We start from the raw sequence: 13,424 nt of genomic DNA, 5'->3' as shown, positions 1-13,424 counted from the left end.
TTCCACACGTTTGCCGTCTTTCTCGGAAAACAACGGGCCTCCGAAGCCCTTATCTGATTCTTCCGCGGATTCCCGTGGTCCTCAGCTCAGCTCCCATTCACTCTCCACGTCACCTCCCTCCTCGGTCTGCCTGTTCCTGAATTCAGGTCATTACCCGCCCTCTGTAAAATCACAGCCATTTCAGCGCCTCTCCTGCCTCCATTTTGTGGTTGACAAGTGCCTCCAAGTAGTTTGAATATTGATTGTTTGACTGCGTCTCTCTCTCTGAGTCCCCGCAGTGCAGCTTTGTCCAGAGGCTGTGCTGTTGTGTTCAACTCTGTTAAAGTAATATAAAAGAAAAAGTGTCCTTCCCTGCATCTTCTGGTTTGTGTTCTGTTACCTGCTCTCATTTCTCAGAACCCCGAAGGGAACATCTGAAATCCAAGATTTTCTTGAAGTAAGGGAATAAATATGACGCTGCCTCAGATGAAAATAGAGAACAAGGCGCAGCGGAGTCAGTGTTAACAAGTCAATCCTCTTCGTTAGAGCCGGGCATAGACGAAACATTTTAATTTACAAATCAAGTCTGTGGGTGGTTCATTACATATGAAGCAACCCCTACACATATTTTAAAAATATAAAACTCGTGATTTTCCTCCAATGAAAGGAAAGTGTTTCAACTTTGTGTCAACAGTTTGCGTTTGTCTCCTTGTGCATAAAACCAGCCCCACGAAGAAATGATTCTCCCAGTTTGGCTCGGAGGAACCCTGAACCGGAATGCTGACTGTGAACCAGGCCTCGAGGGTTCACCATGCTTCAAGGGGAACTAAGTGGTGCGAGGCGGGTTGAAAAGCCCACCGCCGTAGCCTCCTCCTGGCTGCATCCCACCGCCTCATCGCTCTCTCCCGTGTGTCTCTGACGTCCGTACAAAATTAATTGTGTAGATGAGGACAACAAAAGAATAAAGAGAGCTTGAGAGAGGAGTTCAGACCCTGCTTACTGTCCCACCTTCTACATGAAGGGCAGTGGTGGAGCAGCTATTTGGATCCTCTAGAAAGTGAATCAAAACGTGAACAGTTCCACCACAGGGTCCATTTAATAGCAACTCCGGATCTTCCTCAGTAGATGGAGTTTGCCCCGTTGTCGTCATGTTGTGGACCGTTTTTCAGAGCACCTAAGGACAACTTGTCCATGTTTGTTGTTCAAAGGTCGGAAATCGAACAGGCTAGGACTGTGAAGATTTAGGCAAGGTAAACGAAATGTTACTGGACCCTACGCGGATGTTGAGTACCGTTTTGTCCGGGTACATTTATCTCAAGTTTCGTTTTTCCCAAATCTAGTGTTTCGTTGGGTTCAGTCCGTGTGTGAAAGTCAGAAACAAACTATTCACTTAACGGCAAAGAGGCGTCTTCCTCTCTCTGTGCTCCTGAGTGGTTTGAGCACAAGAGAACCCAAATACAGACTCTTAACCTGACCTGGAGTCAAGTTTGCTTGGACTAATCTGACGCGTAATCTGAAAGAAGGACGAGTTTTCAAAACTCAGCGAAAGAGCTGTGAGTCCGTGTGACATTTGTTGACAAGCACCAGTTCATTTTTGATTGGATAAAGGGAGGTTCTCCACAAGGCGTGCAACAAAGTTGACCCCACCAGTGACCCACGTCATTGCTGGGGTCAAGTCTTCTTTCGGTTGTGGACTGTAATTATGTTTGGTGTTATAAAACATAATAAAGCTTATATTATTCATAGAATATTTTATGCCCTTCGTGTTAGATTGAGGCTATCTATAATTACACCTCACAGAAAAATAATTGGGTTTCTCTGCGTCCAAGCAATTAAAAGTGCATCAATAAAGGAAGCTTTTTAATGGCATGTGTAAGCCCCCCCCCCCTTCTATTTGGCTTTGACACTGTGATTGTTTTTTTTTCATGTGAAAACTGCCTGATTAATTAATGTGGCGGGGGAAATAAACATTATTTTGCTCATCGGGTGCAGAGTTGGAGCTACTCAGGGTAAATCTTACACCTATATACGTATACACACACTCCACTCACATCACAGCACCAGAGAAATCTGCTCCAGTCAGCTCCTGCTTCTCAGAAAAATGTTATCAGACCTAATCAGCCACACTCAGAAAGACTTCAGACTGAGTGAGGTCAGTGGCTTCTCCTTCATTTCGAACTTCCCTTTTCGTCACCGCAGGAAATCAGCGACACGGAGATCCTGGAGCTCACCCACAGTGCACTGGGGCGCATGACGGTGATCCGGCAGATCTTCCCCATGTGGAAGGACAGCAGCACCCGCTGTATGAGACACAACCACCGCATCTCCTCGCTGCTGTGTGACCCGCAGGAAGGATACCTGCAGAACCTGGAGGTAACAGGATCCGTGGATCTTAAGAGTTTGCTGAAGCGTGAGCTCCGGTTTCAGACCTGGTCTCAGCAGCCAGATACTGACGAAGGCTGAAGGATTTCCCTTAATTTGAAAGTGATCACTTCCTGGGAATATCTCCCTCTCGTCCCGAGTCAACCAAGATTTTTGGCCATAAATGAAATTTTAAACACAAAACTGCAGATAATTATCATGAAATTCTCTTATTTTCTTTGAGATTTGTTCCATTATGTGGTGATGCTATGAGTAGAGCACAATTCCTCTTCAAAGTCACGCTAGCTGTGAGCTGGAAAAATGTGCTGCCAGCCGTACAGAACTGTTTTAATCCTGTTTCTCCACAGTCTTTCAGCAGTTTTAATACATCTGAGTGATTATATGAGTGCACCTTCATCATGCTGATGTGAGGCTGATAATGCGTGTGGGGAAGATCTTTTTCTTTTCTCTCTCTTTTCCCCTCTACCCTGCTTTTAATTTCCTCGTTCTTTCTATTTGTGGTCTAGTTGCCCGTGTTTGTCTTTCTTTTTCTTCTTCAAACCCACGACCTCTTCACTAGTCCTTTTTCTTTCTCATTTTCTCAATTTCAATCTCCACCTCCTCCTCCTACATTTTCTTTCCATCTCTCCTCCCTTTCTAACTGATTTTCTCTCCTCTTGTATTTCTTGAACGGTCTGTTCTTCTTCACATCCTCATGTTTCTTTCTTCCTTCCTCGGCCACCCACTATCTGGAGATCCTCACTTTGTGTCTCTCTTTCATCCTTCTCTCACTTTACTTTTCCCTTGTCCTCCATGACCTCTGGCGAACCTCTTTGTCTTCACCTGAAACCCTAATGGAGGCAGGTAAACGAGGGCGTTTGTCTCAATAATACATGCAAAAGAAGGTTCAATGCGCACTGATGTCGGTCGCCCCCCCCACCGGCCTCCTGTCCTGCTGGTGAAGGACAGAGTTGAGCGTCCAGCCATCAAACACTGTCAGGCAGGTTGGCTCTGCCTCTGTTAACATGTGGGAATGCTGCTTCTGTCAAGGGAAGCGCTTGTATTTCTATCAGAGGAAGGTTTTGCAGGAATAAGTAAAAAATCAAGTGGTCTGACATTTAAGCTGAATAAAATGTGAATAGGTTTCATGTTACCATCAACTAAAGTCATGTGAAGATATTCAAGAGATGACATCATTAATTAGTCACCGGTAACTCTGATTCGTCCGCGCGTTTTGTTGCTGCTTCAGATCTAAAATGGCACTTGCAATCTTTTATCAAAGCTTACTATCTTTGGATAGGTATCTTTGGGGTTTTGGACTTGTCGCCTACGGAACAGCTGAACCCGAACCCGTCTGTGCCGTGCCTGCGACCGCGAGCTACGGCAGGACACCAATGTTTGCCAGCTTTTCCGCCACCGCCAAGAGAAATGATAGTTTAGCGTGTTTTTTCATTCGTCGATTTCCACTCTGTTTTAATGCAAAATTGAAAATGTAGATAAAACAGGTGGATGGAGAAACTGAGACGAGGTCGTGCCTAGAAAATCCCTTCCCGCAGGTGAACCTAAAGCAGCAAGCGCGTGTGGGTTCGCTGGGTCTGACTGCGTCTTACTAAACATCAGACAGCCATTAGTGTCAGTTTAGTGAGTCTGATTGTCAGGAGGAGAACGTAGGAAAACATGGCCACAAACTGTAGGTTCCAAAGGCCTCAACACAGAAAAGAAATCTCACTTTCCAGTGGATCCTGCCATCATCACTTGCATGTAAAGTCCAACCTCAGTCCATGCTTCCCAATGCTATGACAGATTCATTTTCTGGCCCTTGAATTACTGCTTCACTGTCACTTTTGGATCACAAATGGCACCTTCAAGAAAAAACCAGGGATCTTTTAGATTTGGTTCCTTTTTTTTTCTCCTGCGACTCCGTCATAGAGGTGTGTTCTCCTCAGATTCAGCCTTTCGGTGTGCGTTCGTGTGTGTGTGTCTCACGGCCTCAGCTGTCGGCTGTGCTCATCTGGACACAGCGATGCTCATCTGTCACCCTGCCTTTGGACTCTGCTCCCTGCCCGTGTGTGGGTGTGGTTGTGTGTGTGTGGGGGGGTCTATCACAGGGTGAGAGATGACTTGATCACATGTGAACTGGCTGGCTACTAGCTGACTGTCATCTCAACACCACCAGGCTCGTGTGTGTCTCCGTTTCACCCTCACTCTGAAATCTGGAAGGAGTCCATTACATTCATCCGCAGAGTTTTCATGTGTGCCCGTGACGCCACTCTGCTACCGCTGAAAATCAGGTCACCCGACACACAGGTACAACTAATTAGGAAAAGTGCGGCGTGGCTTTTACATCACCGACGTCCACCAGGTCGCAGGAAGTCAGCGGGAATTGAAAAAAGACGGATAAAACAAACCTGGTACTGTCATGTTGTTCGCTGGATTCCAGTTTAACACAGAAGAGCTGAAACTGAGTACGTGGATCACTGCTGACTGGTTACGCAGAACTAACCACCGATCTGTTTCTGTCGCCTTTAACTAGAGTCTCCCCTCTGCCCCCTTCCCCCCTCCTCTCCCCAGGTGTCCAACCTCTACCTGTACGACAGCGTGCTGATGCTGGCCAACGCCTTCTACAGGAAGTTGGAGGACAGGAAGTGGCACAGTATGGCCAGTCTCAACTGCATCCGGAAGTCCACCAAGCCCTGGAACGGAGGCTGGTCCATGCTGGAGACCATCCAGAAGGTACGGAGGCTTTCTGGCCGCAAACCAACACACTTTCTCCTCGGTCTCGTGGTGCATTTAGGACAAGAAGGGACCAAAACGTGTCGAGTTGCTGCAGAGGTCTTCAAATCTCTCCACTGCTCTGCAGCCATTCCACTGAATTCTTAGACAAGAGCAAACTTGATTCCTCTTAATTATTTGTTGTGATCACTTTGTGGTTATTCAAACCTTTACTTTGTATTAAAAGTATGTCTGAATTTTGTATTTTTGATATCACAACCAAAGACAGGTTTGAATGAAGCTAAATATAGAACAGTTCATCCACGAATCCACTTGGAAAGTGCTCTAATGATTCTTTTTTCAAGGCCGCTGAGCTGATTAACAGCTTGAATGCAGTTGCTTGTAAATTTACCAAATTGCCTTGATCTCCTCTGTAGTATTAGAACAGAGAAGTGCAGCTTATACCTTGTCTGATTCAATATCGTTTAAAATGGTATCTGTTCTTTTCTATCAAAGATTCGTAAAAATCGTAAAAGCCTTTGAAGACTGAGGAGCGCATGTGGAGGGGAACATTAAAGTATGATTAGATCTATGCCAACCTTAAGAGTTTGTTAACGAAACATAAATAAAACATGAAACGCTGCTGGTGAAACATGAAACGAATCATTCAGCCTAAACTCTGATGCACATCTAAAAAGCATCATATCAGCTGTCGTCAGTAGCTCCGTTTTTTTAATTAAAAATAAAACATCCCCTGAGCTCGTTAGCGATCTTTCTTTTCTCTCCGCCTCCTGTTTAATAAGCACATACGTGTAAACCCCGAGCTGAACCTTTCTCGCAGCAGCTTGGGCGTGCGTCAGTGCCGGTTGCAGACACGCCCTGATTCCCTTAGCGGCACGGGCCTTCGACGCCACCCGGAGTTCTTCAGTGGTATGGACAGAAGCACCCGGCGTTCAAGTTGACGAAAGTCACCGCTGCGGTACGTTCTGGCGGTGCTTCAGACAGGAGACAGCTCTTAGACTATTCAATTATGACTGAAAATACAGCTGTCCATTGGGAAGATTATGTTTTCTACATGTTCTCTCTGTGGCCAGGGGATAGACTGCAGATAAGCCACGTATTAGATTCTACGTGTTGCTAGGATGGAGCAGCACATACAGTATGTTGTCCTTTACTTTGCTTTTCTTTTTCTTCCATTTGTTTTCGCATGTTTTAGCCTGTCGACAGTTTTGTTTGAACAGCAGCGTGCTTGGAAATGACCCCAAATGTTCATCACTTTGCTTGGCTGCGATGATTCAGCTCACAGGAAGCAGCTGCGAACGAGCAACGACAGAGAAGCAGTCAGGTCTAAATCAGACTACACGATATCAGCCTGATAACTGCCCAACCTGACAGATGCGAGGCGTCAAGGGCCACAATGAGCTTCGTCTTTTCATCCCGGGTGATGTCGCAGTGACAGACAACCGACGCCGGCCCGACTGCTGCTACCTGTTCTGTGACGTTCGCCAATAGAAGCACAGAACATCTTCACCTGTAAACACCGAGAAGAGAAGGAAGAACGATGTTTAATTTCATTTCAATAAAACTGTAATTGGGTGTTCAGGCCAAAAACAGGTCCAGTGCTAAGACAATGCGAGGGGCCGCCTTGTTGTGGTTGTGTTGCTTCAGGTAGCGGGCGATGAAACACAGTCCAGGGAGTTTGGGATAACAGATCCATTAATCTCGCTGACTCAGAGGCTAAAAAGGCTGCGCGGCAGGTTACGCCGCTCCGACGAAGGAACGTTATCACAACAGCAGTCATTCCCGTTATCCCGTTAAGTGCCAGGTAGATGGTAGAAATATCGTGAAGGACTAATCCACCGGGAATGTGCGCTTGTACGTGTGTGATTGGTTTTGGAAATGACAAATGTTTTCAAAACCCCCAATTTTCCCTGACAGTACCAACATTTTGCCATCATGTTGAAGCTCTACTCTTGAAATTCACATTTGTGACCATAAAACATCCCTGTGTGAAGCTTTTATTGTCAGAATTTTCCACAGGCCGTTTTCGCTGAACTTAAACAACATTTCCGCCAGGCGCTCTCAGCCCGACTACTTTGCCGATGAGATGGAAAATGAATTTGTGAGAGGACGACGGACTCAGGGTGAAAAATGGCAGGAGCAGAGCATTTTCACCCTGAACTTTTTGTTCAGTGCATCACAAGATGCAACCTCCGTCTTTCCTCCTACAAGTGTGTCTAAATTGGAAATATGTGTGTGTGTGTTCGAGCCGACAGCCTAACTGAAAGTACCAGGGACATGCCATCGCATTTAAGAGGGCTCTGTACTCGCGATTCAAAGCACGTTCGGTCTTTGCCCACCTGTGCGGTGTTACTTGATACTGTCTAGCACCACCTGATGAATTTGGGTGAACATGTTGTGGTTACGTATAAGTACAGGGCTTCCTTCACAAACAGGTCATGGGGGGGGGTGCAAGTAAACCGCTCCTAGTGTCTGAGCTGCATTTGTGCGTCATAGATGCATGTCTCAATTTTGCCGTCACGTCCATAACTGTGTGTTTTATTGCGGCTCTCATGTTTTCCCCGCACACAAAATTTTCCATTAGAATTACACGTCAGATTACACAAATGACGCCTTCAGTACACACGGTACTGAGAGGCAGAGTTCAGAAAGCAGTCCCCCGTTGAAGAGATATTCAGATAGCGATACGGTAAACTTAGATTTCTTCAGCGCTGAGAGACAGACGGAGGACGGGCAGCATCACTGACTTGGTGGCAAGCAGCTCGCAGAGCAGAACACACATCAAGAAACGTTATTCTCCTCCAGGTGACAATGACAGCGACCTTTGACGCTGACGGAGGGACGCTTAGTTTGTTGGCCTGCGGCGACGGGTGTCTTCACTCTTGCTTTGCATCCAGCAGGAGCCGATGGAAGCCACGAGACGACTTTTCTTCCGTGGCCTTTGCGCTGAGCATTGCCGCGGTCGTGAGCCGGCTGGAGTCATAGTCTCTGTGATATCTTATCCATCTCTACACATTGTTTGCTGTGTATATTCTGCATAAAAGCCATGGGAGTAATCGACGAGGGAACCAGAAGGCAGAGTTAACTGATCATTCGTTAATAAACTACTGAACAGCAGGTCTCTGCATCGGTTCCCGTTCTCCCCCGGACTGTTGGTTTCCATGGCGATTTGGGGTTGCCAATTTGACATCGATATCACACAGTTTAGCAGCTCTCACGGCGTCGTGGGGCACAGCTGGATGCTAGAGGCAGGAGCAGTTTCCGACGTTGCCAGGGCAAAACTCTACCACGGGTCCCCTGCAGGCCGCGATAAAGCTGCGTTTGCCGTCCCTGTTTTCCAGGTTTTCTCAGTGTTTATCTCTCTCTCTCTATTTATCCCTCTCGTTTGTGATTTCCTTACCTACCGTATCTCTTTCCTCTTCTCTTCCTTCCCTTTCTCGTATGATTTTCCTCTCCGTCGCTCGTTTTGACCCCTTTTAATGTCTCCTCGGTGTCTTTCTTCCTTCGTCCTCCCTCCCCATGTCTTACTGTCTCCCTGCCTCTCTCTGTCACCTCATTATATTTTATCTGCGCGAACATTAAACTTAACAACACTGACGAGGCCTATTTTACTATGGACACAGGATAAAAGTACATTTAAAGGAACTGGAAGTTAATGTCTGCATCCTCTGGATTCGCAGCCTTGTCAATGCATCGGCACTGTCGACAACTTTCTCACACGTCAGCTGATGAGAAGCAGTTAAAAAATACTAAAGGTCTGTTTAATGAGGTCATTCAGAAACAGTACCGTTGCTACACAAAGCCTGATGAGTTTATTTTTCATCTACGATTCGTTGCAGGTATATGTCTCGGTACGGCGCTCGCTCTTTAAAAAAGCTCATTTAAGGGGTTCTGTTAAAAAGTATGTTTTTATAACTTTTATAATAAAAATGAAAAAAACATAATGTAATTACGAGTTGATAAGTCAAATGAAGTTAATAGGTCAGGATAAAAGAGACCCAGATGTTTAAGTGCGCTCAGACTTCTGAGTGTATAGTTTTTACATAGTTTTTGAAGGGAATAAAAATGACACTGAACAGAATGTGAAGAGAGGGTAAACGTGTTGTCCTGTCTTTTACGACAGTGACTACAATTTATCCTCCTTGATTTTCACATCCATCTCTCTCCCTCTCGCTTCCTCCAGGGCAACATCACAGGTCTGACAGGTACGATGGATTTTAAGGACAGCGGCTCCAACTCCCACGTCCAGTTTGAGATCCTCGGCTCCAGCTTCAGCGAGACCTTCGGCAAGGACATCAAGAGGGTGAGTTCACGGGGTTTCGCTCTAAACGAACGAACTGGAAATAAACGGTGCAGAGGCGACACCGCCTCCGCGTGTCAAAGCTAAAAAGCTGCAGGACAAAGTGACGTTTTGTTGCCACTCCATCATTCGGTCTAACGTCGCCCCCTTGACAGCCCCCCTCTGCGGGTGGGGGATTTGATTTTGCCGGCATATAGTTAGCGCTTGTTTAAAGAAAAATGTACCGAGCATTCAAGTTGGTTATGAAATTGAAAAATGTTCTAGTAAATTAAGTGTGATGGTTTGTCGTGATATAAGGGAACAACAGAGGAGGCAGCGTTGAAAAGGTTCCATCAGCAGCTAGCAAGCTAGCTACCCAGGCTAGCTAAATCATTAGCTTCCGCTGCTCCCGCTTTGTCCCTCCAGTATTTCTGGCGTTTCTTACAACAGACGAGCGTTTAACCACAAAGCGGTTTTGGTACATGTGGGCTGGTCCAGTAGCAGGACTGCAGTCATAGATAAGATCCGGGTTAATGGAGGTAGCTAGTAAATGTTAGCAACCCCGCCCTCGTATACAGAATGTAATAGTTAACAATAAGCTACAGGTTCAATAGTGGATAGAATTTTATCGGGCTCATTCACGTAAAGTATATTGTGTATTTATTACATGGCGACGTGCAGTTGAATAGACCATAAACTGTCGATTGTCACCATGTTTACTCTGACTGGTGACGACACCCTGTTTAGTCCCCAAACCAGGGAAACCAATGAAATGAATTATTAAATGTGCGGGCTACGTCTTTGTTTTCTGTACGTGTTACTTTAGTCACGAGGTGTGTACAACGCTGAGACGGGATATGCCCATTTTCCTCATGCCTGGGTGAAAAATGTGAATACTTTTATCAGGGATAGCTGTGATGGACGGCAAATGCACCGGAAATAAATTTGCCGGAGCTGGAAAGTTTGAGCACTTTGGTGTAAACAGTACTGGCTCCAGGCCCATTCATATATTGAACTTTGGAGTTGTTTGCCTCAGTGGGGTAAACAGGTTGTGCTGTTATTGGGTGGAAGTAAAGGAATTCTCTTAAATTTCCATTTTCATTTTCCCTCTCAAAATGTTAAGTTGTAGTTTACATTGACTGATTAACTGTTTCGCTTCCAGTGGTGCTGATTCTACCTCTTTATTTTACTGTATTACTCAGGTAAATAAAACCAAAATCCTCTGTCAAGATGTCAACCCCCAGGTCGCTCGTGTGCCCCCCGGTAGCCCAGTGGTCGAGGAGCTGGCTACGAGCCCCAAAGCTCCCAGTTCCTACACAGCCGGTAGAACAAATGAGGTGTTTGCTGTGGTGATTTCGGGGCGGCTGCAAGGGTGAAATATGCGCTCGTATCAGTCAGAGAGGTGCTGCTTTCAGTGGCTGCCGCAGTAGCAGCACTAACAGCGGCTGAGCAGGACTACGATGGAGCAGGACAGTCACTCGGTCTTTAAGACGCAGCAAATGCTGACATCAGAAGACACTGGTTCTGTGACTGATGATTTTACGGAGCAATGCTTTGTACTTAATAATGTATCAAAGAAGCTGAAATGATTGAGACCGTAGCTGAGCAGGATCTTAAATCTTATCCGTGCATGCCCCCAGGAGAGGAGAGGTTTAATCGGTCGTACTGATTATTGGCAGTCGGTTTGGTTTTTATACAAGGGCTGAGTGGTGGGAGAGGTTTTGTCAGTGTCGGACTAAAAGTATGAGGCTGTGGCCATTTCCTAGAAGCACTGCATGGCAGTGCAGCCCTTTTACAGTACATACCAAAAAACTAGGAAAAACGTTTCAGTAGAAAAGAGGTGTTTGTTCATTTTTTGCCAAAACCAGCTGGAATTTTAGCCCCTGTACTGTACGAACTGACCTGTCATCTATCTGACGTTGTTCCGAAGAGAACATCGCATATTTTGTCTTTTTCCACGACAATGATGGTGAATGCAGCATTTACAATCTTAACTAAGGTTGGTATTAAAGCAAGATGAGCAAGAACACGTACTGTGAGCCTAATCAATATAGAGAGATTTACATTACAACCTCTATAGCTCATAAATCCCACTCAGTGTTATTTCCAGAATCATGTAGAGCACTGTGTGTCTTTGTGTCAGCCGTTTCACAATCGGTATATACATATAGATATAGAAATATATATAAATACATATAGCTCGTCCTGGTGATCGATTTTCACATATCCTATCATCCGCTCTAAAAAGCTAAAACGTGATCCTGTAGGAAAAAATGAATATCTGTACATCTCTGCTGTACTAGATAGTGAAAATTGAGCAATTCATCATTCTGAGAAAGATAAAAATGTAATTTTGTTTGAATACAACAACAACATGCTGTATCTCGCGGGTCATACCATCACCTGGGCCTCCTGGGAGCTGCATTTGTTGAACAGGCAAATTGACAGTGGAGTACTGTGTCTTCCTTTGTGAACGAACACAGTCATCGTTTATGCAACGGCGAGCTCGAACAGTTCTCACTTCATTAATTTTTCCAATCACTGAAAAAGTTGTTTAACCACGTTACGTTCACCGCGATAACAGCGTCCCTGCTTAGGGCTGCAAACACTCATCTCCTGCCATTAAACCGGTCAATATTTAACAGGATGAATGAGGTTTTAATTAACACTCAGAAGTCTTCTCCCAGTAAACATACTGCGAGGAAGTGCTGTCTTACAGTAGATTAATCAATACAGAGGAGCTGGGAAATGTATTTAAATGATATGCAAGGTGTTTGAGATATTTTTATTCATTTTCACTGATTGGACAGTTTGTAAAGTAGACGGCCTCATGGAACATAGTACTGCACCGCGAAGGAGGGCGCAGAATATAAATAAGGCCAGTTTAAAATAACGTGTTACGAAATCGGCGTCAGACCTTTTTAATTCTTTATTCTCACTGAAATGAAAGTAAAGGAAGGATGAGGAAAGGAAAGAAAAGTTAAAGAAAAGGAAGGTCAATAAAAACAAAGGAAAGGAAAGGAAGGATGAGGAAAGGAAAGAAAAGTTCAAGAAAAGGAAGGTCAATAAAAACCAAGGAAAGGAAAGGAAGGATGAGGAAAGGAAAGAAAAGAAGTTAGAAAAGGAAGGTCAATAAAAACAAAGGAAAGGAAAGGAAGGATGAGGAAAGGAAAGAAAAGTTAAAGAAAAGGAAGGTCAATAAAAACAAAGGAAAGGAAAGGAAGGATGAGGAAAGGAAAGAAAAGTTAAAGAAAAGGAAGGTCAATAAAAACAAAGGAAAGGAAAGGAAGGATGAGGAAAGGAAAGAAAAGTTAAAGAAAAGGAAGGTCAATAAAAACAAAGGAAAGGAAAGGAAGGATGAGGAAAGGAAAGAAAAGTTAGAGAAAAGGAAGGTCAATAAAAACAAAGGAAAGGAAAGGAAGGATGAGGAAAGGAAAGAAAAGTTAAAGAAAAGGAAGGTCAATAAAAACAAAGGAAAGGAAAGGAAGGATGAGGAAAGGAAAGAAAAGTTAGAGAAAAGGAAGGTCAATAAAAACAAAGGAAAGGAAAGGAAGGATGAGGAAAGGAAAGAAAAGTTAGAGAAAAGGAAGGTCAATAAAAACAAAGGAAAGGAAAGGAAGGATGAGGAAAGGAAAGAAAAGTTCAAGAAAAGGAAGGTCAATAAAAACAAAGGAAAGGAAAGGAAGGATGAGGAAAGGAAAGAAAAGTTAGAGAAAAGGAAGGTCAATAAAAACAAAGGAAAGGAAAGGAAGGAAGGATGAGGAAAGGAAAGAAAAGTTAGAGAAAAGGAAGGTCAATAAAAACAAAGGAAAGGAAAGGAAGGATGAGGAAAGGAAAGAAAAGTTAAAGAAAAGGAAGGTCAATAAAAACAAAGGAAAGGAAAGGAAGGATGAGGAAAGGAAAGAAAAGTTAAAGAAAAGGAAGGTCAATAAAAACAAAGGAAAGGAAAGGAAGGATGAGGAAAGGAAAGAAAAGTTAGAGAAAAGGAAGGTCAATAAAAACAAAGGAAAGGAAAGGAAGGATGAGGAAAGGAAAGAAAAGTTAGAGAAAAGGAAGGTCAATAAAAACAAAG

The 13,424-nt window shown here is 44.4% G+C and overlaps 1 protein-coding gene across 1 annotated transcript in view; it reads left to right on the top strand.

The window, feature by feature from the left end:
* Positions 1-13,424, top strand: part of grid1b (glutamate receptor, ionotropic, delta 1b) — a 490,341-nt gene that overhangs the window by 412,823 nt on the left and 64,094 nt on the right. Inside the window, exons 6-8 of the mRNA XM_040135538.1 lie at positions 2,179-2,352; positions 4,912-5,073; positions 9,257-9,376. Coding sequence (XP_039991472.1) covers positions 2,179-2,352; positions 4,912-5,073; positions 9,257-9,376 — 456 coding nt within the window. The remainder of the gene's footprint in view (positions 1-2,178; positions 2,353-4,911; positions 5,074-9,256; positions 9,377-13,424) is intronic.

Source organism: Xiphias gladius, chromosome 9, assembly GCF_016859285.1.
Source record: "Xiphias gladius isolate SHS-SW01 ecotype Sanya breed wild chromosome 9, ASM1685928v1, whole genome shotgun sequence".
NCBI classification, from domain to species: Eukaryota; Metazoa; Chordata; class Actinopteri; order Istiophoriformes; family Xiphiidae; genus Xiphias; species Xiphias gladius.
The sequence above is the reverse complement of the archived record's forward strand: the minus strand, read 5'-3'. Positions and strand labels throughout refer to the sequence as shown.